Source organism: Cuculus canorus, chromosome 10 (genome assembly GCF_017976375.1).
Source record: "Cuculus canorus isolate bCucCan1 chromosome 10, bCucCan1.pri, whole genome shotgun sequence".
Taxonomy (NCBI): Eukaryota; Metazoa; Chordata; class Aves; order Cuculiformes; family Cuculidae; genus Cuculus; species Cuculus canorus.
In genome coordinates, this window is record NC_071410.1 from 7629485 (window position 1) to 7655865 (window position 26381).

Below are 26381 nucleotides of genomic sequence, written 5' to 3' on the forward strand. Positions count from 1 at the left end.
AATTACTTATTTATCTACACTCATGGAAGTATTATTTTATTGTGTACATAACAGTATTAGACCACTGAAGTCATGTTTTGTTCATGTTAATTATTCTAAATGTTCCTGTTCTAGCTTTGTAACAGTGGCTGCAGACTGCATATGTATTCCCCTTCCCCTAAAGCCTGTATTAAGTAATCTATTTAACCTAAACTTGCCTGCTTTTTACAGTATGAAGAGATTAACTAAACACCTCCAGAAAATTGCTACTAAAAGTAATAATGCAGTCTCGTTCTTATGCCTCCTGTAACAGATATACTGGGTAAGTGATTACTTTAAAGAGTAGCTGTCTCAAATCCTGCCATAAATCATTGGCTTGTACTTCAAATGAATCATCCAAATGGCAGCTGTGTTTTCAGTGGTTAAATGCAAATGGTTTTGCTGGAACTAAATGTGTTCTTTCGTCAACATTGCGGTTACAATAGGAGACCCTCAGCCTTCTTACTATCACTGTGTGCTATTCAGAATACGGCAGAACTGTTTTAGACTTTAGCGCAGTGCCTTAGGTAAAAGGAAAAATGTATTTCTGTACGATAGCTGTTTCATTCCGGCAGAGACAATCATTCTAACAAGAAAGATGCCGATATTTTTTTTCTGTGCTGATATTGTTGGTCTGTTACAGCTCGATGTAAATATATGCACACTGTTAAATAAACTTTGCAGTTGAACAATGCTTTATTTCTGTAATGCTAAAACATTACCTTACTAGGAGTCTCCAACCCCTTGCCGTGCTGACCTGCCTTGAGTTGTACTCTTACAACTTGAGTTACGGCTCCAGCTACTCCACTCCACAGAGTCCCCAGACTAACAGCCTCTTTGGCAGTTGAATTTGTGTGGTTGGGAAGGTACTAACACCTTCAGATCTTGCTGTGTTTGTACATGCAGATGGCGTGTTCCTAACTGTTGAATTCTTTAACTTGCTTTTCACTGTAAGCCTTTGCTTTTTTGCTTGTAGCATCTTTATGTTCTGTCAGTGCTCCGTGGCCACAGTGGAGTGGTGACTGTCAAGAATACAGCAAGATGCTGCCTTTTGTTTTTCTTGTGAGTGTTCTTTGTTTCTGGCAGGTGCTTGTGAATGACTAGAACAACACCCAGTTGATAAATATTTCTGTGTGGTATCAAGTACTGTTGTGAAAAAAAACCCTTAAAGCAGCATTTGGGTTGCTGTGTGTGGACAGTGGCTATGCATACGTTCTCCAAAGGGCTTTTTCACATAGGCTGTTCTTGGCAGATGGTCCAGTGTCAATTATATATTGAAAAAAAATTAATTAGTTTATGGAAATTGTGGCTTTGGTCATCAGGTGTTTAAGAGGGCTATGGCAGAACAGCTGACTCTTTACTTTGCCAGGGTCAATGTGTCAGACTTGATTGCAGGAGCTGAGCTGTGAGGTGTCAATTATGTAAGATGGCAGAAGGAAAAAACAGTTTTTTTCAGACTGTAGGACACTAGGCAGGCACTAGTCTCATTTTTATTAAATCATAAACCATACACTGACATGATAGGAGAGCTGTTGTTGCCTGAGCTATTTTTAAGGCACTTCTAAATGCACGTGCATTTTGTCGTAGGTGAAAGATTTCCTTGTTAATGCATTAATAATTGTATATAGTCAGCCTCATTTAAACAATGATGTAAAAAAAGCTGATGAGCAAAACTTTTGGGCAAACCATGCAGAAGTCAGGACTAAAACAAGTTTACGGAAACTTAACTAAAGCTAAATGGTACTGCCAAAACATTGTTATAGGTAAGATGAAGCCATTCCGTACATGTGCTGCAATTTGGTGTGGTAGAGTAAGCTAAGGTATATATTATTGAGCTGCTGTTACTGGTGTGATGTATGTAATGTACTTGAATAATAATGGATCTCTCATCCTGGGTGCAATCTTTGCATCTCTGTTTGAGGTGCATGCCTTCTCAAACCCACTTCATTTAAGTGCCAAGCTTAAACGTATACCAAATAAGTTTAAAACTAGCTTTGTTTTAGTTTAAGCCACACACAGATAACAGAGTATGTGGACCTCTAAACCTAACGGCATTTCAAGCCTTTATACTAAGAGCTACTTGGAAGCAAAGTTAGATTTTTGCAACACTACATGCTTTTGTACTGCAGGAGCTTCAAAAGTCAAACCCAGCATACTGAGGCTACTTTATACTAAAATGGAAAAAGTTGTAATTCTTAACATGCAAAAACCTGCTCCTTTACCAGCACTGTTTTGGAAAGCAGGGCTCTAAAATCCATTTTATGGCAGTTTCTGTCTGCTCCTTACAGTCGTTTGGGACACTCAGCACAGTAAATTTTTCCATTATGGCAAACAAAGCGCTTGTTGGCCAGACCACGGGCACACTTTGTGCATTTGAAACAATAATCGTGCCAGGATTCATCTTCGTAGTTAACCACACTGGTTCCTCTTCCAAATCCTGCTAGGAGAGAAAACAATTATAGGACGGCGATAGTAGCTTTTCCCTTGGCTGGGTTCGCCCACCAAACAGCAGATCCCATTCTTACTGCTGCCTCTGCTTCTGTAGTCTTGCAGACCACGTTTGTGTGCTAAGAGAGGAGCCAAAATTACAACTGAACCACACTGTTTGCTGCTCAGTATTAATGCTCTTAGAGAAACAGGCAGCTTAGCCTAAGGCTTGTGTGGCTTGTCTCTGCAATGAGCTTTTTCTCTTGGATCCTTTCTCCAAGAAACAATGACACTGAAGGAAAGATGAAGATAGCAAGGAGGGGTTGGGCTTTAGAGGCTGTTACAGTCTCAGATCCATGCTCTAAAATGCAGAGTGGAATACAAGTCTCATGGGACCGGTGCCCACGTTTCAGGGCTGAGCTTTGTAATCCAATAACTGTTACGTGTAAAATACATCAGAAGCAAAGTAAATGTCTCTTTGCGCAATAAAACACTGCTCTTTTTAGACTTGAGTTTCCCAGCCTAAGATATAGGTGGGAAGGTAAATTCGAGGCATGCAAATGGTGAAGAGCTCAGTTACCAAAGATGCCACGCAGTGAGAGCACATGGCTTATAGTTAGATGACTCATGAATTGCTGGGGTTGGGCTTAGGGTACTAGACCTTCTGGTGCTAGCAGCCTCTGCGCTGCCTGTCTTTTGGGATCACTGTTCTGACCTTAAGCACCCACTGCCCTCAAGCTGCATTTAATCCAACATACCTGTAATAGGATTCTTGCAGCCAGCGCACTTCTTGGCAACACACTCCTTGTAGCATTCCACACAGTAAAACTCTTCCTCTACAGCCGTGAATCGCTTCCCACCCAGTGGCTTCTTGCAGTTGGAGCAAATGAAACACTCTGAATGCCAAGGCTGTTCCTGGTAAGTGAGGCCTCCAGAAGTGATGGGCTGGAAGGGAATGAGCAGAGATGTGTTTCAGAATCAGTGAGGAGGAAGAGAGGTGATGCAGGCATGGGGTGAAGGGTAGGAGGGCTTTGTCATGAAGATCTCTAGAAGGTTTTCATTAAAGTGGTGCAGCAGTTGAGTTCTTGCATGCTTAGAGCTTTCATAATAGGTTATTTTACCTGCAGCAACTCTGCAATTCTGTACTAATCAGTTGCAGAAGTTTTGAGACAGCTCTTTTATAGAACATCGTGTTACTGCTTGAACACACAATACCTACTAGAGAGGTTAAACCATCCCAAAATAAGTGCAAGGCTGGTGCCTACTTACTTTCAGCAGGGTTACTATCAGATAACCCTATAGTCCCTGCTTAGATGCTGCACTGTGCAGGATCTGTTAGCTCTTACATACCACCAACATCTCCAGAAGGTATGTTCCAAGAGAACATAAGCATTGGTGAAGCTCCAGCCTGATCTGATCTGTCTACTGGTTTACTTTCCTAGCTTCCAAGAGACATGTGGGGCCTAGTTCTGACAGCTGCCTTTGCAAAGTGGAAGGACTTACATTCTTGCATTTAGCACAGGTCTTGGCGAACTTATGCTCATGGCAGGAGACACAGTAGAAGTCATCACCCTTGGGGAAGAAGCTCCCAGATCCAATCACTTGCTTGCACTGGCTGCAAGTGAAACAGTCCTTGTGCCAGACCATCTTCTTGTACTCAACATTTTGGTCTCCTGCAACAGACAGAAATAAGTTGTTAGTGTGACAAACTCCCCACCCTGTGCAATGTGAGGTACCTACAAGGCAAGGCCTATCCATACCTATGGCCAGGAGTCAATTGTAATGTGGACAAGGGATGAGCTGTTAATTCCTGTGTCTGATTTTGACCAGGGACTTCTAGATTTTCTTAAGATATTTGTCAGCCTGAGCCTTTCTGAAAAGTGGACCTTGATTTCCAGAGCAAAGTTTTTGGTAGAACCGGTTTAAGACTTAACTACTAAGGTGAATTACCCGCGTGAGGTTCAACTGCAAAGCAGCCTTTCAACACTTGAATAAATGGACAGGTAAGAGCAGCAGTCAAAACTTACACCGTTTTATGGTGCTCCAGCCTTCCACTATGAAGCCCATACTCCTAACTGCAGCCGCTACGGCTTGATAATAGCTGTGGGTTTAGCCGAGAGCAGAACTTGGCAGTCATTTCTATATCATTGGCACCAGTACCTGCAATAATAGGCTTGAAGCAGCCCTTACACCTGGGCGCATCCTCCTTGGCAGTGCAGTTGCTACACCAAACCTTGTTGTTCTCCCTTAGCATGAAGGGCTCATTGACCAAGGATGCGTAGCACTTGAAGCAGCGGAAGCAGGTGTCATGCCAATAACGGTTCTTGAAATGCAGCTCCTGGAACAAACAGAAGTGGAGTGAGCAATAAGCTCTTCTCTCTGGCTAAAGAGCCTTAAAACCAGGCTACCCTCTCATCAGTCTTGGCAGGAGAGGATAAGATTTCTTAGTTCCTACACACATTTCCAGTCAGCAGTTGGAGGTGCGGCTCATCTGCGAAGGGAAGAACGTTTAACCAAATTCACTAACGCAATCGCATTCACTTTGGACTTTCAAAGTAGCACCAGATGCTTCAACAGCTTCGAGAGTTGAAGTTCTGTAAGTGTGGGCTTCTCTGGTTGTCAAGTTCAGTTGTACATTATTATTGCCATAAACATGAAGCAATACACAGTTGACAAACTGACAAAAATTAGACCCTAGGTTGCTCAGTGCTTTGCCCAGAAGATGGGTTTTCTACAAGCCCTGTTCAGGCTAGGTTACCTGCAGTCCTCTTCAGGACAATTCTGCATTTGCAGCATTTCATGTGGCCAATTCTAGATCCTGAAATTAGTGCCTGTGCAAAAGCAGCCCATAGCGAGCATCCCTGCTGCGGTGCCGCACAGTACACGGCCCATTCGCCAGAGGACTCACAAGAGAACTTTTTCACACAGAAGCTCACAAACAGCAGAGCCAGGAGAACAAACGGGAGGGTTATCAGCATTTGCCTGTCTTCTTCTCACCACCCATTTAACTGCTCAGTGCTCACCTTGGAGTCAGCTCCGATGGGTTTCTTGCACTCGATGCAGGTGTTGGCACAGATCTTCTCGAAGCACTTGACGCAGCAGTGGCGGCCCTCTTTCTGCACGTACTTCTTCCCTTGGAGCGGGTCACGGCAGTAGTGGCAGTCAAAGCGCTCCGACATGGTGCCTACAGTGTAACTGCCAGGCCCTGCAAGAGGAAAGAGGGTGAAGTTAGTGCACTGAAGCCCTGACAACTGCTCTACCTTCTCGGGTCTGTGCAAATGAGAAGTATCCAGAAGATGGCTCAGCAATAGGCAGATGGTGGCATCACCCTCCTCTAGGGCTTGTTGGTAGAAAAAACAGCTGTGCCAACCCTGTGAGGGTGATTTTTCTGTTGAGCAGCCCAGTAGTACATGAAACATGACAGCTCTTTACCAACTGCATCGGCATTTTCCAGGTGCCACCAACTTTGTCCTTAGGGTGTAGGTTAAGCTAATGAACCGTCACGCTCAGGGACTTTGGGTGCAGTAGACAACCTGGATTTGGTCACAGCAATCACAAACTTGTACACCTGCTAAAGAAGACAGCTTAGGTGTCCCTTCCCGGGCCCTGCCTCCTAAAAGCCCTGCATTTACCACTACAGATAGCATAGCGATGCATTAGTAACATATTTTCAGTTCCCTTAATAGCCATCCAAGACATGTGCGCTAGATTTCTGCCTACAGAGAGGCAGGATGAGCTCTCGCCAAGCACAAAACCACAGCTTGCTGCCTGCTGGGATCCAACCCACTGGGAGCAAGGTTGCTGGTCAGGAGAGTCTCACACCAGCCTTTCCCCATCATTTCTTAAGACGAAGGATGCTAGGACTTATTCACATATTTCATGTCAAGCGAGGGTAATGATAGCCAATTGCTCTCTGAGAGCCACTTGGTTGATTACAGTCAGGTCCGCTGCTGGCCTCAGCGAGGTCCTGGCTGAGGTGCTGCATAATTTGTGCGCAGAAGTCACCACCAACCACAAGTAGAGGAAAATAGTTTCCATGTTTCCAGCCTAAGCCCACAGCCAGCTGCAGCCTTCCGAGGCCTTTTGTGCTGGATAGTTGTGCAGCTTCCAGCTCTCCTCCTTTCACCAGGCTTTCACAAATAAAGTCATAAGGAAAAAAACAAGAAAAGATCTCCCTACATTAAAGATCGTCCTTCAGTTTGTGCCAGCAGGGCTCTCCAAGGCATGATGTTTCACTGTGGCCAGGGAGGAGCACATTAGTGGGTGTGAGGGCTTTGACCAGAGGATTTTCCACTTTGGCCAGAGGTGCACACTCATGCTTTCTCCCCAGACACCCATCCCAGCCTACATCCACCCATCCCAGTCTCAGACTCCCAGGCCACTGCTCCTTCCATTTCCCTACGCCCTCCTTCAGAAGAAGCCAACAACGCTCTGGTGAGGGGACTGCAAAAGCTCAGGCAAGGCTGTACAAGCCCGGGCAGTCCCAGAGTCGCAGCTCCATCTCTGCCGTCTCTTCTGCACAGCCAACAACCCAGGACACAGCCTTGAACTTTCTGCACCATCACCAACCGGACAGGAGGCGCGGCAGCGGTCTGGCAATGGGGGCTGCCAACAGGAAACTTAATTACTGTTTCCCTGATGGAGCTGCAGGGCCAGCACAGGCCAAGAAAGGGAAAAGGACACAGTGAGGCCATTGGAATTGCTGCTGCTTCCTGCTGTGTGGTGGAGGAGGCTGTTGGCACCTCCATGGCGTAGGCTCAACCTCAGACCAAGCTCTGGAGCTCGGCAGCTGCCGTGCCGCCTGCCCCAGACAGGGCTCGGTGGCACAATGGCCTCACTCATCCACCCTCAGCACAGCATCTTTATAAACTAAAACAGGTCTTGGGTTTTTGGGGGTGTAGGGAAGGTGCGTCGCTCCTGGCTGTGCCTTTGAGGCAAGGGAGGGGCAGTGGGAGCCCATCAGGCTCACCCTTGGCCGCAGGACGCTGCCGTGTTGTTACGGCATGAGGACCTGTTTACACAGTTTTTTTCCTTGGGCGCTTGCCCACACCCGTAATTCTAGATTTACCACCAACCGCGTGGCTCAGCCTGTCAGCACAAGAAGTGCCCACGCTGGCACAGGAACCCCTGGGGATGGTTCTGCCCTCTTTGTAAACAGCACAGCTTTACAGCAGAGGCACCGGCGCAAGCGCATCTCATCAGAGAAGCGCCCATCAAACCCAACAGATCCTGACCAGGGCACAGCCCTGCCCTGCAAGCCCAGGCACCGCCGCGGGAGGAGAGGGGTGGCAGCTGCCTTCGCACACCACCAGCAGCCCTGATGCAGCGAGCTGTGAGAGCCAGGGAGCTACCTCCCTGCAAACATTTTGCCGCTATTTCAGAGCTCTTCTTGTGCCTCATCCCTGGGCTCAGGAAGCTGCCGGATGGGTGGAAGCAGCAGCAGATGCTGTAGGCACTAGTCATGACCCTGCTGGTTTTCTCCAGTACTATCTGCAAGGCAAGGAGGAACAGGACACAGGAGATGGGACTCACACTGTCACTTTGGAACTTTTAAAATCCAAGAGTCATCTCACTACCCCTTCTTTGTTTCGCTAACTTCAGACCAGAACATGCTGGAGAATTTCTCTTCTGGAAAGCAAGACAGTCCAGGAGAGGAGCATCGCACAGAGATGCTGCAGCAGAAGTGGGGACTGTGTTCACACCCTTCCCCTAAAGCTTACAGAAGTAGGCTGGAGGTCCAGCTGGCAGGAATCACAGCACTCTGGGGGGACCAAGATCTGGAAACACTGCCTTGCCAAGGTCAGGAGATGACCATGTCCTGCTGACAACTACGCCAAGGGTTGTGTTTGTACCGGGTCAAGTAAATGAAACAAACAAACAGCTGGGAAACGTGGAAACTATGTGAGCCACGGCCAGCTCTGTGAAGCTTTAAGCAAGTGAGTTTAATTTAGAAGAAATGCAAGTGCATAGGGGCAATGGTATCGCAACGTTCCTGATCTCAGGTTTAGGGTTACTTTCAACCAGAACATGTAATCGTGAACATATGGCTCAGGGAGTAACATAATCCTGTGTTCCCATGGAACACATCATGTGCTAACGTGAGACATGCTTATCACAGCAGCTTTGGAGCTCCACAGACAATTAACACTGAGCCCAGCAGCCCCTGGGCCTGGGATGTACATGCAGACGTGCCAGCTTCTGCCTGCCTTGTGCCATCGCAGGGACCAAAAAGCCCCTCTCATACATAGGCCAGGGCATGAATTTGCTTCCAGCTTTTCCAGGAGCTTTCTACCTTCAGCAGTATCATCCCTGATCCGGACCCAGGAAAGGCATCTCTATCCCCTTGCCCGGAATGAGGATGCCCTGACTCCATTGTCCCAGTAAGCGTGGTGGCTGCTCACGGCCTCTGCTCCCCCGTGCCATGCTCAGAGCCCGCATCAGCCAGACCATCTCCAAGGATCCTCCCACAGGAGCAGCCCACCCAGAGGCTCGGGCATGACAGCCCCAAAAGCAGCCAATGGTGGCTGTGCTGGAACAACCAGATCGTTTTCCCAGAGTAATGCAAATGTCTGTGGAGTCTTAAAAGCTCTGCTGCCCTGGGGAAAACACATGTAGTATCCTGCTGCTGTTCCCCTAAGCTGTCCTGTCCCCTCTCACAGAAGGTAGATAGAACATTTGTTATGCTCTGAAAAAAAATGAATACATCTTCTAGAGTCTCGTTGGCAGTATGTCATGGGTTTGGAGATGTTTCTGTCATAATAACCTCTTCTCCCTCCAGCTGCACCATGCTTAGCTTTCCAGAGCTTCCACATATATTAACCCTAGCCTGTCTATGCTGTCATGAAAATAGCCAAGTCGTGTAACTAAGGACACACTGGAACCACGGATCCTCCTCGCTCTTCCTTGGGACCTCTATTTTAGTGCACGCTGCATAGCTTCCCTGTGCAAGCGGTGCAGCTGCTGTTGAATATGCAGTAGGCATTCACACAGTAGCATAACTGTGCTACAGCAATGCAAAACTTGGTGGTCAGGGTAAGCACTCAAATTAACCACTAAAACCATTAAATGCTGTACCTTTGCACTTCATTTCCGTGGTGTGCTTAAAACGACATCAGTACGCAGAGGCGTTTCAGCTTGGAAGCTATCTGAACACAGTTTCTTTGGCTGTACATTTACAACAGACTGTGTGGTCTTTGAGATAACAGCCTGGTCAAGTGTCTCCTCTTTAACTCCAGGAGAATCATACGCCCTGAAGACAGGGACTGATACAACCCCCATTTCAGCTTGACTCTGGGGCCATGAAAGAAGATTTAGAAGACAGGAGAAAATATGGACAGACTGGAACTATTCTCCTGCCCAAGCTGATGTCTGTGCGCAGAAGCTGTTCTGCTGGAGTGAAGCAGGTGAGAAGAAACAGCACAAGATACAAAGGAGAGGAGTAAGTGCAGTACGTGCCCAGTCTCACATAAGAGAGCCCTCAAAAAAAATAAGAGCTCAAGAAAAATCCATCAATACCTCCAGAAACTAATCCCCCTTTAAGCAAGGTGTCCCTTTCCCACCAGCCCCGGCAGGGTGCTGTCTAAATGTAGCTCCCTGATAGATTTGGCTAATGCTTGAGGGCAGCTGGCCAGACTGGTGGCCTTCTCAAATATCAGAGTATTTGGCACAAAGAAACGCTGGAATTCAATCCTAACATTTACCTGACCACAGAGGTGCCAGTTAACCACTTGTCCCCAGAGAGCATCTGCTGCTTTTGAAAAGTGGCTCCTCAGCCGTTGGACAACCATGCCTTCTGCCTTGCAAAGATCTCAGATGTTTGGGCCACCCTGGCTTCCACACACTGACACTGTGCTGTGGAGCAGTCGCGGGGCCATCCCAGCCAGCAGTCAAGGTCAGGGCTGAGCCCGCATCATGGCAAGATTTGAGATGGAAAAGGTACAGAACTAGGAAGTGCCACCCCACAAAAGCAGCCGCATTAACCCAACCCCACGCCTCTCCCGTGGTTCCCGTCTCCAGTTCTTCCCGGTTCTATCTATATTCAAAGGCAGCATCACGATGGATTGCACAACAAATTAAACTGAAGCACTCTGCAAAGGGAGCTGAAACAGAGCTGATAAGCAAAGCACTTAGCACAGGATATGCGGTAATGTCTCTGGGGAATAGGTTTAAATGTGATAAACCACCAAGGAAGAACTTGAAGTGTGGTCTCTAAAAACAACCAGGGAAGCTGTACTTAAACCTTAAAGACAATTCTGTCACTTAAGGAAGGACGATGAGGCTGAAGATGTTAACCCTTGGCCCTACGCACAGCTGCATGCTCTACGGCAATATAGAAGGAAAAGAGCATTTGCTTTTTGATTCTCCATCGGTTTTATTTTCCTCAGCAGAGTACTCGCAGCCCCTGCACTGCCAGGTATTGGCTACACCTGCCTGTTTCAGCTCAGGGTCTGACATCCCCTGGTCTGTCACCTGAGTTACTATTCTCAGCAATTCTCTATGCTATGTCACGTGGTTTGCTATAAATACCAGGGAATACCCTTAAAAGAAGGGTCCCATTAATCCAAAATGCAGAGCGACACGCAGGACTGCACCTCAAGGTCACTGGCACGCTGCCCTGGATGGCAGGGGAAGAAATAAATCACTTGCAGGTCATTTTTGCTGGGAGAGCTGGCAGTAACGAATGGAAAGCTGTGCCCTCCCATTGCCAGGCTGAGGCACGTGCGAGTCTCATACTCCATAATTCAAAAATTAGTCTGTTGATAAAATGGAAGCTTCTCTATTTAGAACAAGAACGGCTCCAAGTTCCTCAGGCAGTTGCCAAAAACCATTCCCTACGGTCCCATTGCCACCACGTCTGAGCACATCCCAATCATTATTAAATCTTCACAGTTCTCCTGGGAAGTAGGGACGTGCTGTTGAAAAAACACACTGCTTCAGCCCTGCGAACGCTTCCCGCAGGGCTTGCTATTGCACTTACTATGGAGCTCAGCTAAGGCTAATAAGGCTCCCAGTGCGCAAAGCACCACTGCCGGGAGCAAGTCAGAGAACTTCAGCAGAGATTAAGCAATGAGGTTCAAACCTTTCAAAACAACCCAAATCAGCTAAGCAAGAGAGTCCTGTTCAGTAGTTAACACACTCTACACCCCCTCTAAGCTTCGACGATTGAGATTCCTCAATTGTGTTCCCAGCTGTGCAAGGATCTGCCCCCACATCAGTAGCTGGATGCCCTTCTTATGTCATGGTGCCCCCAAGAGCCAAGTGTGAGATTTTCTCCTGCTGTGGGGAATTTGCCCCACGGCAGAGGCGCTACAGTACCCCTGCACTTATCACAGACAGCGGGTCTCCGTGAGGGCTGCAGGAGCTGATGCTGTGTTAGAACTTGCTGATGGCAGCTCTCCAACCACAGCATCTGCTCAGAAGACACTTCAGCATTTTATGCTACAGCACAACATCAAATCCATGGGTCCTTGCCCCAGAGAACACCCCTGAGGAAGATGAGAAAGAAAAGAATGATACAACTGGAAGTATTAATGAAAGGATGCTACAGCATCAGTCAGTCTCGTGGGCTGAAGTTAAAAAACAAGCACCTCTGAGGTGTTTGAAGATGATACCACAGAAATCAGATTTTACGCAGAAAGGTACTTTGCATAATGTGTACCTGCGTCACACAAGAAAACCCTAAGTAGTTACATCCATGCAAGATGCCTCATGCTTGCATGTTGTCCTGGGAGTCACAGCATGCTGTGACTTTCCTCCCCAGTGCTGAAGAGTCTTTATGTTCCCCATCATGTCTTGAAAGCACCACTGTCCCCTGGCCACTTGGTGTGCAGCAGCTTGGTTTGATGCCTGTGGGAGCTGCGCCTCAAACGTGACACCCTTCCCAGGCATGTCCACCCCTTGGGCTATATCTCATCAAGAGATGAAATGGTCCTGCCTGATTTAGGCCTGTAAACACATGCTGAACACACATAAACATGGTTAGCAGCTAAGAATCAGATAAGCTTTTAAAAAATCCCGAAGAGCTTTCAGTGAGTCTGTAATTGGAGGGCTAGAGAAGATTAGTCATGGATGGGAAGACACCATAATTCTGCGTGCCATGGGGAACAGGCAAAATGCTCTCTCAAGATTCCCATCACTGTTAATGGGAAGGAAAAGTTAACGTTTTCCTATGACTGGTGAGTGTCAGTCCATTTGATCTACAAGACAAATACAGAGAAGAGTGAGTAAGCACAGAATTCCCAGCAGAGCAGAGCAAACCATCTGGGTTCACACGATGGATTTCTGTACGCTCCCCTCTAGTACAGTTTTCCCCTCCTCACTGCAAGGAGACCATCATCCCCTGTTTTCCCCTAGTCTCCTCAAATAGCAGCGGAGCCCCAGCCCTCCCGCGGCAGCAGACACAAAAGCACTTACCATCCAATGATTTTTACAAAACAGATAAGGCTGCCACCACCTTTATGCTCCAAGGGCCAGTCCCCCACGCTGGTTATAAGCCTATTTGCCACCATTAGTTACAGCTGCACATTGCTAAGGCTTAAGATCACATTCAAAAGAACTATTTTGCTAGTGCAGCAGCCTGTTAGCAAAACCTTGCTCCCCATTTACCAGGTATTGCACACGCAGGACTTCTCCCACAACACTCGGCAGCATGTCCACTTTACCTGTGTGCCTGTGGAAAGCCATGATTAGCAGCCCCAAGTCACCAGCAGCCGCTTAGGTAACAGTTCACAGTCTCTTGGCCGATCAGGAGCTGCCTCGTTTGATAACATACATTTAAACGGAGGCTATTAATATGGACGGGACTCTTACCAGATGTCCACTCCCCTCTGCAGAGATCACAACCTTAATCCCCCTTGAAAATTCTTACCATTTTAGGTGATCCAAGGGAGAAGAATAGGATCCAGAGACCTCTAGCTCTCTGTAGGCAACATGTAAATACCTGCCCGGCTACTCAGCACCCAAATTAGTCCCAAAGGCAGAGTGTGCCTCAGGAACTTGACCCCATGCTAGTACTATTTGGCCTTGGCTTTAAAGCTAGATTCTGTCTCATAACAGTCCTGAGCTAAATTACAGAGCTGACATTAATTCTGCACTGTCGTTGCTGAAGGGAAGAGGTGTATCACAGCCCCATGGGGGCCAGAGGGGCTGTGGTCCTAGGAACCAGTGAGGGCCTGTTCCTTGTCTGTAGGACCCATACATGTCATAGGTCGCGCCCTTGGGGACCTGAGAGCCCACAGAAGTAATATAAGATAACTTCATGAGGGACATTAGACTTGCCTTCAACATGAGGGTTATGCTGAAGTTTTACTGCCAATGAAATTACCACATCTGGTTCTCCTCCATCTTTTAACCTTAAGATGCTCAAGGAATCAACCATCCAAAGAGACCAAGTCTCTGAGCAGCAGCATTTAGGAAGCCAAGATTCATGATGATGGTGCTTCTCTTGCATCTAACACTATGGCTGGGCGCATGTCCCAGCATATGGCTTGTAGGGAGCACTGGCTTATGTCTCTGTCCTCTTTACTCACATGTCCACAAAACTCCCTGGAAGACCCCAGCTATGCAGCTCCAACCAACCTGTTTCCATCCAAGCTATGACATAGAGCAGAGGGAGATCTGGTTCAAGGCTTTGCTCCTGCAGGGACGCGTAGGCTGCGGCAGATCCATGACCATGCGCTCGCTTCAGGTCATGCAATAGTCGGCGGCGCACGCTCAGGGCTGGGGGCCAAGGATGCCCAGCTGCTAATCCTGCCTCGACACTGACTCACTGCATGGCCGTGGGAAAGTCAGTTAACCTCCCTGACAGCCACAGGGAAGAGCCAATGTTTATCATTCCTTCCAGGGAGCCCACCACCATGGTGTCTGACCTCTGAACATCATCCTCATGAACATGGCCTCAGCAGTCATCATCCTCAGCCCAAATGGCTCTGCTACAGGCAGGAACCAGGAACATCTCCGCTTCCCACCTGCGGATGTCCTGAGAGCTCTTAGACCACACAAACATGTCAGGACACACACAGCCCCAGCGCTGGGTTTGATGAGTACCCAGGCCTTCACGTCCATCTTAAGACTCTCAGGTAGCACAAATGCAAAGCCAACATCTCACCAGCATCCTAACAGCTCAGAGTTTCCAACACGGCCTGGAAAAGGCTGCACTTGACAGCTTGCCATCCCAAAAGAGCACAGCATGGATCCACTTGTGTAGCAGATTGAGGCTGAAAAACATGTTCAAATACTAGCACGCTGAAACACTTTGGCTAGGAAGAACCCAACGTTATTCTGCCCCAGCTCGTCTATAAACTCAAGCAAATTGTTTGCATAGCTCAGATGGTAATGGGAACCCTAACAACTGGTATTTTCCTGTGCTAATCTTGCTGCACGCACTGTAGTATTTACAGACATGAGTTCATTTTTGGCAATGCGTGTAGAGTTTGCACCATTAACCATTCTCATTCCTTTCTAGTTCCCTACACAAAGCGTTGGCACCCTTCCACCCGGCAGTCATTTCCTACTTCCCTCAGAATACTCTGGTAGTTCAATTAGAAGCAGTAACCTTTGCTGCCCTTCCCAAAAGGCGGAATAGCATCGCTGTGCGATGTCAGCAGCTGTCATGTCCCACAGCAGAAGCAGCTACAATTCGGCAGCGGTTGGACAGCATCGTAGAGGCACAGAGAGTAGGGACGGACACTTGGCCATCAAAATGTTTTACGTGCGCAAACGCATGTGTGTTTGCAGCATGACAACAGCGTGGGCTGAAGGAGATGGGAGAAGAAATTCTTGGCCAAAATGCAAGAAGAAGACCTAGCCCTGCTGATGCCCAGAAAGTTTCACCATGAAACTTCTCAGAGCAGATTTTCATGGCACAGCTCACTCTGCAAAGCCTATCACAATCCCCTGGAGCAGTCAGTAATAAAAGAGGGCACTTTGTTCGAATTTGTGCCCTCCTGGGCCAGCACAGCAGGGGTGGGCTGGGGAACAACCCTTGCTGAGAGGACAGGGCTGCTCTTGGTTTAATGTTGGTTTTAGCCGTATGACCTTGGGAAATTCCCATCTCCTCCCTAAACCTCTCTTTGTCCCCATAAGCTCAGGTGATTAAACACTAGGTGGTACCAGGCACAGCACAAGTGCCAAAGAGGGACAGTAGTGCCCTGTGCAACACTGCAGGGAGCAGAAACCCCAAGGAAGGCGAGTGCCCCAGAAGGCAGGTGTTCCAGCCCTTTGAGCCCTTCTCTGCTAACCAGGCACCAAGCATGCATGAGTCCCAGAGGAAAGAGTGATACAAACATGTTGGTGACTGCACAGCAGGGCATGCAGTGCTGGGGTTTCATGTTTTGAACATTAAACCTGTCCTGGAGGTTTTCAGGACTCTGGGGAGCTGATCTGGACACACTGATCCCATCACACAGGTCTGACAGCAAAGCAGCGTGGCTGGGACATAGTGTCATCCACTCGGATAGACAAATGATTCACATTGTGCTTTCCAGAGTATTTTCTTGCCTTAACAATCCTGCCAGAAAAGCTCTGGGCGTCTCAGCTTGCTCACACATCCTGCTGTCACTCAACAGGCAGAAAGTCCTAAATAGTGTCGGTATAGCCCAGGCATTGATGAACTATTAGTCACCATCATCAAAGAAAGAAGCAGGCAGCGGTAAATACAAGCAGGAGCGGGGCACCTGTCCACCTCTTAGGGTAACGCTGTACCTTCTGCTTCGATACTCACTGCTTAGCAATGCAGAGCAAACCTGCACAGAAAAGGACACAAACCGTTCACCAGGCTCCCCATAAAACAGGAGTCCCATATTGCTCCCCGTCCTTCCTGTCACACAGGCACGTTCTGGACTCGCTCCACGCTCTCCCTCCAGCTGGAGGTTGTTGCTGTCACAGCACAGGACCAGCACAGTCCATAGCCAGGGCTGTGCCAGGCAGGACGGGGGTAGCACTCCACATCCAGGTTTGCTCCTGCTTGCCTTTGGCACAAACACTTGCTTCTTTTCAAGTAAGATTACAACAGATTCAGGGTTTTTGGTTTTTTTCTTTTTATTTTAAATCTATTTTTGATTGCATGCAATGAGTGTTTGCCTACAGCAGAGAGCACTCCTTCTGCCCAACTTATTGCAGACCCCAGTTAAACTTCCCTTGGCTATTATAAGACAGAATCTAAACAAAATATTTTAAGACTTTTATATGTCTAGAGAGAGAGATGGAGTTTACAGAAAACCAGACAATAAAGGAGCTGGGCTTAAGAGAAGAGAGGGAACAAGAAAGAGCCTATCTTTGGTCCTGGTCCAAGAAAGAACTGGTCCACCAGCAGGATGGAGGAGGCAGCAGCCCCAGTGCCATAGAACCCCCAGGCAGGTTTGGGATCCAGGACTGATGCCTGAGGCTGTTCCAGCTCTCCAGGCACTCCACTGTCCTGTGTGCTTCCTGTTTCCAGCACTGGCTCTGTGCTGGTAAAAGGTACCAGAGAGCAGTGTTTGCAGAGTTAGGCCCATGGACAGGCAAATGCATCAGGAGAGGGCTGCCAGGGGGTGTCCCCTTCTTCCCCTCCAGCCAGAGACTGTGTGCAACCCACAAGCCACGAGCCAAAATTCATGTTTCCACCTAGACCTTTCAAACAGTGCAAAAAAAAAACCCACTTCCGTTCAAAACAAAACATTTTCTTATTAAAACATCACAAAAGAACTTCATAAGACTCAAGCCTGACTCAGCTCCCCGGTTCTGCACACAAGGACGCACCTCCACATTCCAGAGGCATCCTGCAGGCACTCGTGTGAACACGAGACAGAGACCATGGTTCACATGGGATGCACCCGCTTCCAGAGCCAAGCCAGCAAGGACATCACTGCAGCAGCAGAGGGGAGGAACGTACCGGCCATGAGGCAAACGCTGTGGCCTCCGGCAATCAGCTCAGAGGAGAAGGTGGAGAAGGAAAGTACACAGTGAGGGCGTGCAGGGTGTTTTCCTTTCTTCCATGATGAACTCCAGCCTAAAGCTGGGTCAGATACGTGTGCTGAGCCTTTCAGTGCCAAGGGGAGCTTTTAGGATTATGGAGGTAGAGAAACTAGGAATAAATTTACAAGGAGACAGACATAGACTGGGTATAACTCTCTATGAATTCAGATATAATATGAGCAGAACAAAAGGGGGAAATGAAAGGACAAGAATAGAGAAAGAAAGGAAGGAAAAAAAAGGATGAGAATGTAATAACAGACAGGAAAGAATGGCCCAGAGATAGCGGAACTGGAAATAAAGCATCTGAAAAATAGCAAAACTGGGAAGAGATATAAACCAGGTTTTTCCCATCTGCCTCCATCCACAGGCTGGACTATTTCCACGACTATTCCCATGGCAGCTCCAAATTTATTTCCCTACTGCCATCTGCTCTGCAGCTCCTCTCCACACATGCTCTTGAGTAGCACTTCTTCCCATCACCTGTTGCTGACATGGCAGACCTCTGGCTGCTGCTGAAAGCCAAGCCACACCAAGGCCTGGGGGGAGCATCTGCACATAAATCAAGAGCTGCTTTGTAGACCCAAAGCTTTGTTAAGCTCCCATTCTCCCTCCTGTCTATGCCAGGGTTGGAGAACAGGAGCTGCAGCATGGTGGGGCACAGGCACCAGACCCACAGCAGGAGCCCCAGGACACACAGGCTCCGGAGAGGACAGAGCGAGGAGAGGCTGCAGCAGTATTGGATGCTGCACAGGAATGGCTTTGGATCAGCTGCACCAAGAAAGTCCAGTTCCTCCAGTCCCTGCTCCCTCCTCCTTGTGGCTCTTCGTTATATTACAGACAAGATCTTCCAGCAGCAAGGATGCTGACTGCCTGCTATGGTCCCTACGGTTAGATTTAGACATTCAGTACAAACTGAAATGGGGACACTCAATCCCAGAAGGCGGCAGAATTATTTTATTTTTTAATCTCTTAGAAAGACAAATGTATATGTCTTAAACATACCAGCTTAAACATGTGCCACGTTTCTCTTTCCAGCCCTCCCATGTCTTTCTGCCTTGATTCCGTCTGCAGAGGGGAGCTGTGAGGGTGCAGTGACAGAGACGTTGAGGACAGAAAAATTCAGCTCAGGTAGTCAGAGATGGGTAAAGCGAATGCTTCTCAGAAGAGGGCTGGGCAGAAGCATGCTGGCTGGCTAACAGCAAAGACAGGCCACTGCTTCAATGAGGACATGCCCTTCTGAGCAGCGGCATGCCGGTTCGGAAGATTCCCTAGCATCCAGCACACCATCAAAGCACTGCCTGAACTTGGCAGAGGCCCCAGGACCATGCCTGGAGCGCTGATTTAGAGCTGACAGGAGCCAGCCCTGTCATTGGGTTTAGCAGGACAACCAGCCCATTACCCCAGGACGCAGGACAGTCATCTCAGCAAGCTTAGCATTTGGCTATCTACATCTTCAGTTGTTAGATAGCACTGGTGGCTCAAAGGACCAGATCACCCCTGTTACGTGGCCATCTTAAAAATAACCTTTCCCAAAGCCCCATAGCTTGTAGCCCTGTGTCTGCTCCAGGAGCAGAAGGAGATCAGCTTGCAGGGCTAACGGGTATTTTTGGGCACTCTGACTAATTGTCAGGACATATGCTGAGCATTCTTTACAAGGAAAAACAAAGCTGCAAAGTCCCCTCCAGGGAGGCTTATGGGGTTGGATTAGTCAGGGAAGTTATTCTCAGAAGCCTCTGCTTTCGGAGGGTTTGATTTCATTTCCAACTTGAGATATGTGCATTTTTAAATGGAGGAAGGGGTCAGCTTCCTCAAACACTGATGCTTCCAATGAAGGCTCGGCCAGGCTGAGCCACATTGCACCACCAACAAGGACAGAAGTGAAAACCCTTCACCCTGGAGTGGCTGCAAATTCACAGCTGCTTTTTTGGCACTACATCCCATGGGCACTCAATGGCTGTGCCAGGTGATGTGCTCCATGACAGTCTGGGGATGTGCTCCAGGATAAGCCAAGGACAAGACACTCACCAGAGGAGGGTGAGGAGTCCCACAAACACCGGCTCACTTGTAAATGGAACCATGATGCAGCCTGCTGAGATATTTTGCTCTGGTCCTGTCATACAATCATAGAATCACCAGGTTGGAAAGGACCCACTGGATCATTGAGTCCAACCATTCCTAACACTCCCTTAAACCACATCCCTAAGCACTTCATCCACCCTTTCCTTAAACACCTCCAGGGAAGGCAACAAATTACCACACATCTCTTCTGCTGAAACAGAAGCCATTTAACTTTCCTCTTTGCCCAGGCTTAGTTTGTCATAAGAGCTGACTTCAGCCACTATTTGTGTTAATAATTTGCAAATCAGTCCATCAAGTCTCTTATTAAAGCCTTATTCATTTAACAACCACACATCAAGCTGCTCAGAGAGGCTCTTTGCCTCCCTCCTATTGCAGGGAAGTTGGAGCCATTGCCAGACTGGGAGACCACTTGCACCAATCCTACTGAACTTGCCTTGGCTGCCCTTTTCCATTCTGACCCCCGATAGACTAAGGACTTGGACAAAACCAGAGTAGTCAGCCAGACTTCCAGAAGACCCTAGAGCCCGGAAAAAAGAGTATTTTTTCAGTCATGTCCCTCTTCCTTCCTTCATGCTCAGGAGCGAGGGACTCCCAGCTCAGCTCCAGAGCCTCAATGCACTACAGCCAAATATAAAGTCCTCCTGGTGGCCACTTGCCCTGGGATCAGCTGATTCTTTCAAGTCCATTTACAGTGAAAAAAAAAAAAAAAAAAGAATTTATTTAAAAAGGAATCTGATTTGGGTTTATTTTTGTCGTAGCCCCTTGCCTGTTCTCCTCCCAAAGGCACCTTTCACCAATGTAAGCACCTCGACAGCACTTCACTCCTATGCCAATGTAAGCGAGCATTCATCCAGCTCAATTTCTCTACACTTAAGGCGGTGAATTAAACACCTGTGTGTGACACCTCCACAACACCCTGTGACATACAAGTCCAGAGCAGCCCAGGTTTTCCTACCACTGTGGAAAAGCCTGAGTGTGCTCTGTCTTGCAGTCCAGAAGCTGTTATGATGCTTTGAGCCCCACTCCTGTCTCACTCCATGCTGCTGGTCCGCACACTTGTCCTTCCCCCTTTCTCTGGTGTATACCCAGCCTTGCACTTTTCATTCAGCAGAAACACTGCACCAAAACCACATATGCTCGGTGACAAGAGCTCTCTGAAGTCACCACCAGTGCTTCCTGCATAATTTTCCCCCCAAGCTGCACAGCATTTCCACAGAGGATAGGTGTTGTCAATTCAATTTCTAATAACGGCATTAAAATGTATGAGCCATTTCTCTGGAGTCAAGGATAATATTTTCAAAGTGCCTGCGTGATACAGGAATGTAAATCTCATTTTTCATAAAGTGATAAGGATCTCAGGTCTCCCTGGAAATCATGTCAGATCAGGGCTGAGCAAGGTAAGAACTAAAGAACATTCTCCATAAGGTCAATTAGAAAACACTGATTCTCATTTTATTAAAAGAAAAAAAAAGAAAAAGAAAAAAACAACCAACCCAACCAAACCACCACAACTATCTTTAAATCTTTCATCAGAGTTAAGATTCAGTTTCAGCTAAAACCATAGACACCCAACCCAGGACAGATCTCAGCCCACGGACAGGAGGTCAGCCCTGCTTTGTGGATTCCCAGCTGAGCATCCTCATCTACAGGATGAAGGTTGTGTCAGAGGTGAAGAGCAGGAGAATTCTCCTCTCCACACTCTGCCACTCTAGTTTTGGGTAACCGAGCAAAATTTCAGTTGCTTTTGTGTCTTTGGAAATAGTAAGATCAGCAGACTAAAATTTGGCAAACACAGTTCATCCCAAAGCAGCACAGAGAGGTTATTTAAGCTGATAAATTTAATTTGCCTCCCATTTGCTAAAAGAGCAAATACCTTCATCTCCCATGCTCCCACAGGGATGGACCAGGGTGCTTGCAAGCAAGAGAACATCCCCCCTCTCCTCCCACGCTCCCACTGAGGGTCGCAGAGCAGCACTGCGCGTTACAGCATTTCTATCAGTGCTCACTCCTGGAGCAATGGGCAATGTCTGTGGGCTGTTACATTATTAAACACAAACCTTGGAATAAGAAAAATAAGATACTTAGAAAGAGTACTTGATTTTAAGCATAGAAATAAACCAACTGGATTTGGTACAACCACTTGTGTTTGATTAAGCCATCCTCTGCTCTGTGGCTGGATCCAAGCCCAAAAGATGATATTGTTTTCTTTTTCAAGTAGCAGCGAGACCATAAATTCAGAGACAACAAATAACACACTTTGCAAAGAGAAACAACTCTCTTCAATACAATTGCTGCTAACTGTCACACTACTGTCCAAATCAAGCTGTTAGAGGGTTGGCTCCATGTGACAAGAAAACAGCGCTAATTGCACACAAGTGCCAGAGAAAACTGTCAAAAAGCTAAAGCAGATGTGAAAGAGTGGTTTGCTTTCTTTTAAAACCAGCTTGTGTAGACACACTGCATGAGAGCCCACAAGCACCCATGTCCCACCAGGAATGCTGCAGGACAATGGGGAAAGGGTGAGGCTTTCAAATTGCCAAGGACTTTTCCTGCAATAGCAGGATGTCCCTTTGATAGTGACACCTTTTGAGCCAAATTGTCTTCTCGGCTGTGCTAGAACACAAGCCTTACCTGCTTTATGCCAGTGTTGAGCAAGGTTAGACTTGGTCCTGGCCAAGTCCAGGATCTGTAAAGAACAGCAGTGGTTTTATTTGCCCAGAGATAGCTAAAAAGCAAACACTCCTTGATACCAAGTATGTATAACACTGGGGTGAGGAAATGCTGCTGGGAGAGGATGAGGAAGAGCAACCGTACAGGCCCGCAGGGATCCACATCCCATTCCCAAACACTAACACCTGCTGCTGAGCCCCATAATGAAAAGATGACATAAAGGAATTTCAAAACCCACATGCAAAGAGTTCACATACACGTTAGACACGCTGTGTCCCATCTCCAAAGGGCTGCTGAAAGCAAGAGATAAAAAGCCATGTTAGATGCCTACCAGCTCAGTTACAGGCAACATGAGGGATACAGTGGAAGGAGCTGCACTACACGGCAGAACCATGTGGACTCAAACCAGCCACTGGGATGGCCCAGGCACACTGCTGAGAGCACTAACACATCTCTACAAGCTATAAAAGACAGATGCGTGCAGGTGAACTCATGCATCTCTCATAGAAGCCTCACTTGGTTATAACTGCTGACATTAACCTTGCCTTCTTTCAAATGCCGACCTGCTCCAGATATCAGGGTTTCATGAAGCCCTTCCCTAGAGCTGATGGCTGAATGCACCAGTGGCTGTGACAGAGCCACCCGTGCTGCTGAGGGACTTGGTCATGTCACCAAAGCATTTCCCACATCCCTCCAGAAAGGCGCTGGAAAACAGTCACCCACAAGCCTAGAAGGAACTTGGAAGAAGAGACGCAGATCACTTCTTGCTTGTAAAATTGTAATAAAAGACTTCCAAAATACAAAAAGACCTCTGCTGAAACCAATGCCATTTTTATGGATGCAATCTACACCCCTTGCTCCGGAAAGCCATGAGGTTAATAAACTGCTGATGATTGTTATCTGTTTTCAGTCATTGGTCATCATGTCTTCAAGGATTTGGTGAAAGCCATCAGTGGGTCTCTGGTAAGTGGCTTATGCATCAAGATAGCTGCCAGGTGATATTCTCATGTATTTCTACATCATTTCACGTATTTGATAACTCAGCAATGGGGAGCAGAAACCAAGAAAAGGGAGCAGCAGAAACCACTGACGCACCTTTGTCAGCCTCTCCCCTGCAGCACCCTAGTGCAGGGGGACACAGTACTTCCTCCTACAGACAGAATTTTTAGTTAAAAATTATATTTCTTCAGAAAATGTGAATTTTTTTGAATGTACGTATATCTGGAAACATCTCCGTCTGAGCAGAGAAAGGTGCAGGATGCTCTCAGGGCCCTGCCTGGAACCCCCCCTGGCTGAGCTGCCAAAGAGACCAAACGCAGCACAGCCGCCTCATCCTGCCCGCAGCCCATGAGAGCCCCTCCAACCACAACCTCCATCACCCAGGTCTCAGCTCTGCAGCAGAAAGCAAAAAAGTCATCTCACTGCTTGCAGCAGCTGTTCCTAAGCTGCCCACTGTACCCTGGTAGGAGGCTGTCCGAGTGCAGGTCCTCCTGACACCTAGTGTCACTCTTGCGCTTATTCCTGGGACGGACGGACACAGAAAACAGCCAAACCCTGCCACTAGCATCAGCCTTTCATAGGTGAAGTTCTTCTCTACATAATCAGGAGACACTTAAGGGTGAAATAACAGCGGAGCCCAAATTTTTGAGCTCCTGCTCCAGGTAGATTGCAGAAGAGGGTGAGGTTTTTCCAAGTCCTTGCTCCAGCCCCTGGAGAAGCAGCAGGGGAGAGGCTGTGCCCATCACATACTCCTATTTAACTAGCTGTTTAAAACTAGCCCTTATCTACAAGGCAAGCATTTAGGTTTTCCACACAATGCTTGCATGGGAAGGAGTTTCCAAGATATGTGAGACAACTGAGAAAACCACTTCTGCAGCACCTTAACCCACCCCTGGGGCTCTCCAGCTCACCAGGAACACCACCACAGCACTTCCAAGAAATGTAAAAGCCTGCACTAAGCCACTAGCCTCACACACCACCCACTGCTCGATCTCGTTTGCAAGGCAAAAGTTCTCTGGCAAAACAGCTCTCATAGTGTCCAAATGTCAGTGGAGCAGACAGTGTTACTGGCGCTGGTTCCCCTTCCATCCGGCTGCTCCAGCTCAGAGGATGAGCTCATCGCTATTTCAGGTTGAATTTGCACTTGGCAATCTCCCTGGTAACCAAAACAAATTATTCATTGGTTTATAACAGATTTATTGGATGTTTGTTTCAGCATCTAGTGAAGTATACAGAGAGCTTCACCACGTTACAGCACCAACACAGCCTGGGGTATGAGCACACAGAGAACGGTATTTACAGGCACTGCTATGGAGATAGGCAACTCTAGCACTGGAGGTCAGAGGGAAAGCTGACTTCAGGCCTGACACTGGTGACACGAAACTCAAAAAGGCAGTTTGAGGCATGGCCTTTGCTTCCACACACCGTGGATGCCACTGCATGGCAGCCTTCTGCCACCCCAGACACCGTATGAGCATCAACCTCCTCCAGCACATCAGAGTAACCAGGGAAATGCTGTCTGCAACCCTCTGCAGCCAGAAATCAAATCGTCTTTCCCTGAAACAGGTATCAGCAGGGTCTGGCACTAGCACATCCACTAACACCAGCCATCATCAGCTTCATTCCACATGTCAGGACTATGAGGACATGTCCACTTATAGGTCTTCCTGCCTGTTTACGCTCCTGAGCAGGAATTTCCTCCTATTCATTGTCACATGCACCAGCATGAAGGGCACCGAGAATCAGGAACTAAGCCCAGCGTATTTGCCAGCTCTGATCTGCAACGTCGAGTGCTTGAAGGAGGTCAGCAGTGCCTGGTTTTCTGTCACACCTAGACCTGAGCCAAGAAACAGCTCAGAAGTTGCTCAGATCACCTCCTGTTTAACAAAGGTTTTGGGGTTTTCTGCTGAATGTGTTTTTGTAAGAAACCTGAACAGTTCAATCTAGCAAGAGGAAATTTTGGTCAAGATACGTAATCCATGGCGAAGTCCCCAGCCCAGTCTTCCGAAATGTAAACAGGTAGGTTGTGTTCCCCATCCACTGCAAGAAACCATCCCACCTCTGAGACAGATCCAGAATTAAAGTTTCCACTTTCAGCTAAAAATCATTATGGTTATAATGGTATAAGAGAGAAGGGAAGATTACAGAGAGAGGTGGACGACTCTTGCATCGAACAAAATAAAAAATCCAGACAGAACTAAACAGATTTGAATCCCTACTGAGTGCCTTTGTGCCCCTCCTCTCCTGTCCCTCTCCAGTGCTGCCACCCAGGACATTCCCAGAGGCTGCCCTGAAATGCGGTACACATCAAGCAGTATCTACCCGGCAGGCTGTCCCGGAGGGGAAGCATAACCCTTCGGTCAGCAGAGCAAAGGTATATAGGAAACTGTATTTGCATGTGTTGAGTGAAATATAGAGCTCTGTGTATTTTTAAAGCAAGATGAGACCAGAGAGAGCGAGACTCCTGCATGGTGGGACTGCTCATCACTGCCTCTCCTACAATACTGTCAAAAGCAAGATCAGGTCAAGACAACACAAGACATCACCAGGGAATTTCGAAGTGGAAACAAATCTGTAGGAATTACTCGGATTTCTGAATGAGGATCGCACAGCTTTGTGCTTCAGGAGGTGCCATCTGTGTTTGCATTCCCTCAAACCACCAACTTCCTTGTGGTTAACGCTGTACCAAGGAGGGGGATGCGGTGCCAGGCCCCCAGGATATTTCAGGATCCAAACACTGCCTCCACAGGGTGTTCATCTGAACAGACATCAGTCAGAACAAGACATCCAGCCCATCCACTGGATTAGGAAAGTCATGCTAGAAAAATCTCTGCAGTACCCAGCAGCAGCATGAATGCACAGAGCTGTCCCAGGGCCATGTGTCTTCTGGGATGCAGAGAGCCTGGGGATGACACACCTGTGGGATATTTTAAAGACCTCTTTGCTATGTCAGCACAAAGACAAGAGGGGAAAACCAAGAAGCACAGAACAAATTGGAAAAGACTGGAGTCCAAAAATGAGATAATAATACAGAAGCTGGAAAGGCAGGCAGTTCTTCAGAAGTGACTAATTCCAAACCTTTGCTCCAATATTTATCATAGAAAAGAGCAGATAAGAAAGACTGCTGATGGTAACAACCGCCAGGAGCAGCCAGTCCCAAGTTAAACAAATAGCAAATGCCTTGCAAGCAGCCTGCCAAGTCAGAATGGTTCCCACAACTTGGGGCATTTCTTTAG

At 47.7% G+C, this 26381-nt stretch overlaps 1 protein-coding gene across 6 annotated transcripts in view; it reads right to left on the minus strand.

Annotated features, from left to right (window-relative positions):
• Positions 1 to 1481: 1481 nt before the first annotated feature.
• FHL1 (four and a half LIM domains 1) overlaps positions 1482 to 26381 on the minus strand; it is a 30353-nt gene continuing 5453 nt past the window's right edge. For 2 of the 6 annotated variants that reach the window (XM_054075229.1, XM_054075231.1), the window contains exons 2-6: positions 5469 to 5650; positions 4606 to 4783; positions 3949 to 4118; positions 3204 to 3390; positions 1482 to 2458 (exon numbers count right to left, since the gene is read on the minus strand). In XM_054075229.1, coding sequence (XP_053931204.1) covers positions 2301 to 2458; positions 3204 to 3390; positions 3949 to 4118; positions 4606 to 4783; positions 5469 to 5624 — 849 coding nt within the window. In that variant the 5' untranslated portion in view covers positions 5625 to 5650 and the 3' untranslated portion in view covers positions 1482 to 2300. Of the gene's footprint in view, positions 2459 to 3203; positions 3391 to 3948; positions 4119 to 4605; positions 4784 to 5468; positions 5651 to 13106; positions 13261 to 13312; positions 13416 to 26381 lie in introns of those variants that run through there. The other 4 variants (XM_054075232.1, XM_009562496.2, XM_009562495.2 and 1 more) reach the window with 4 other exon arrangements.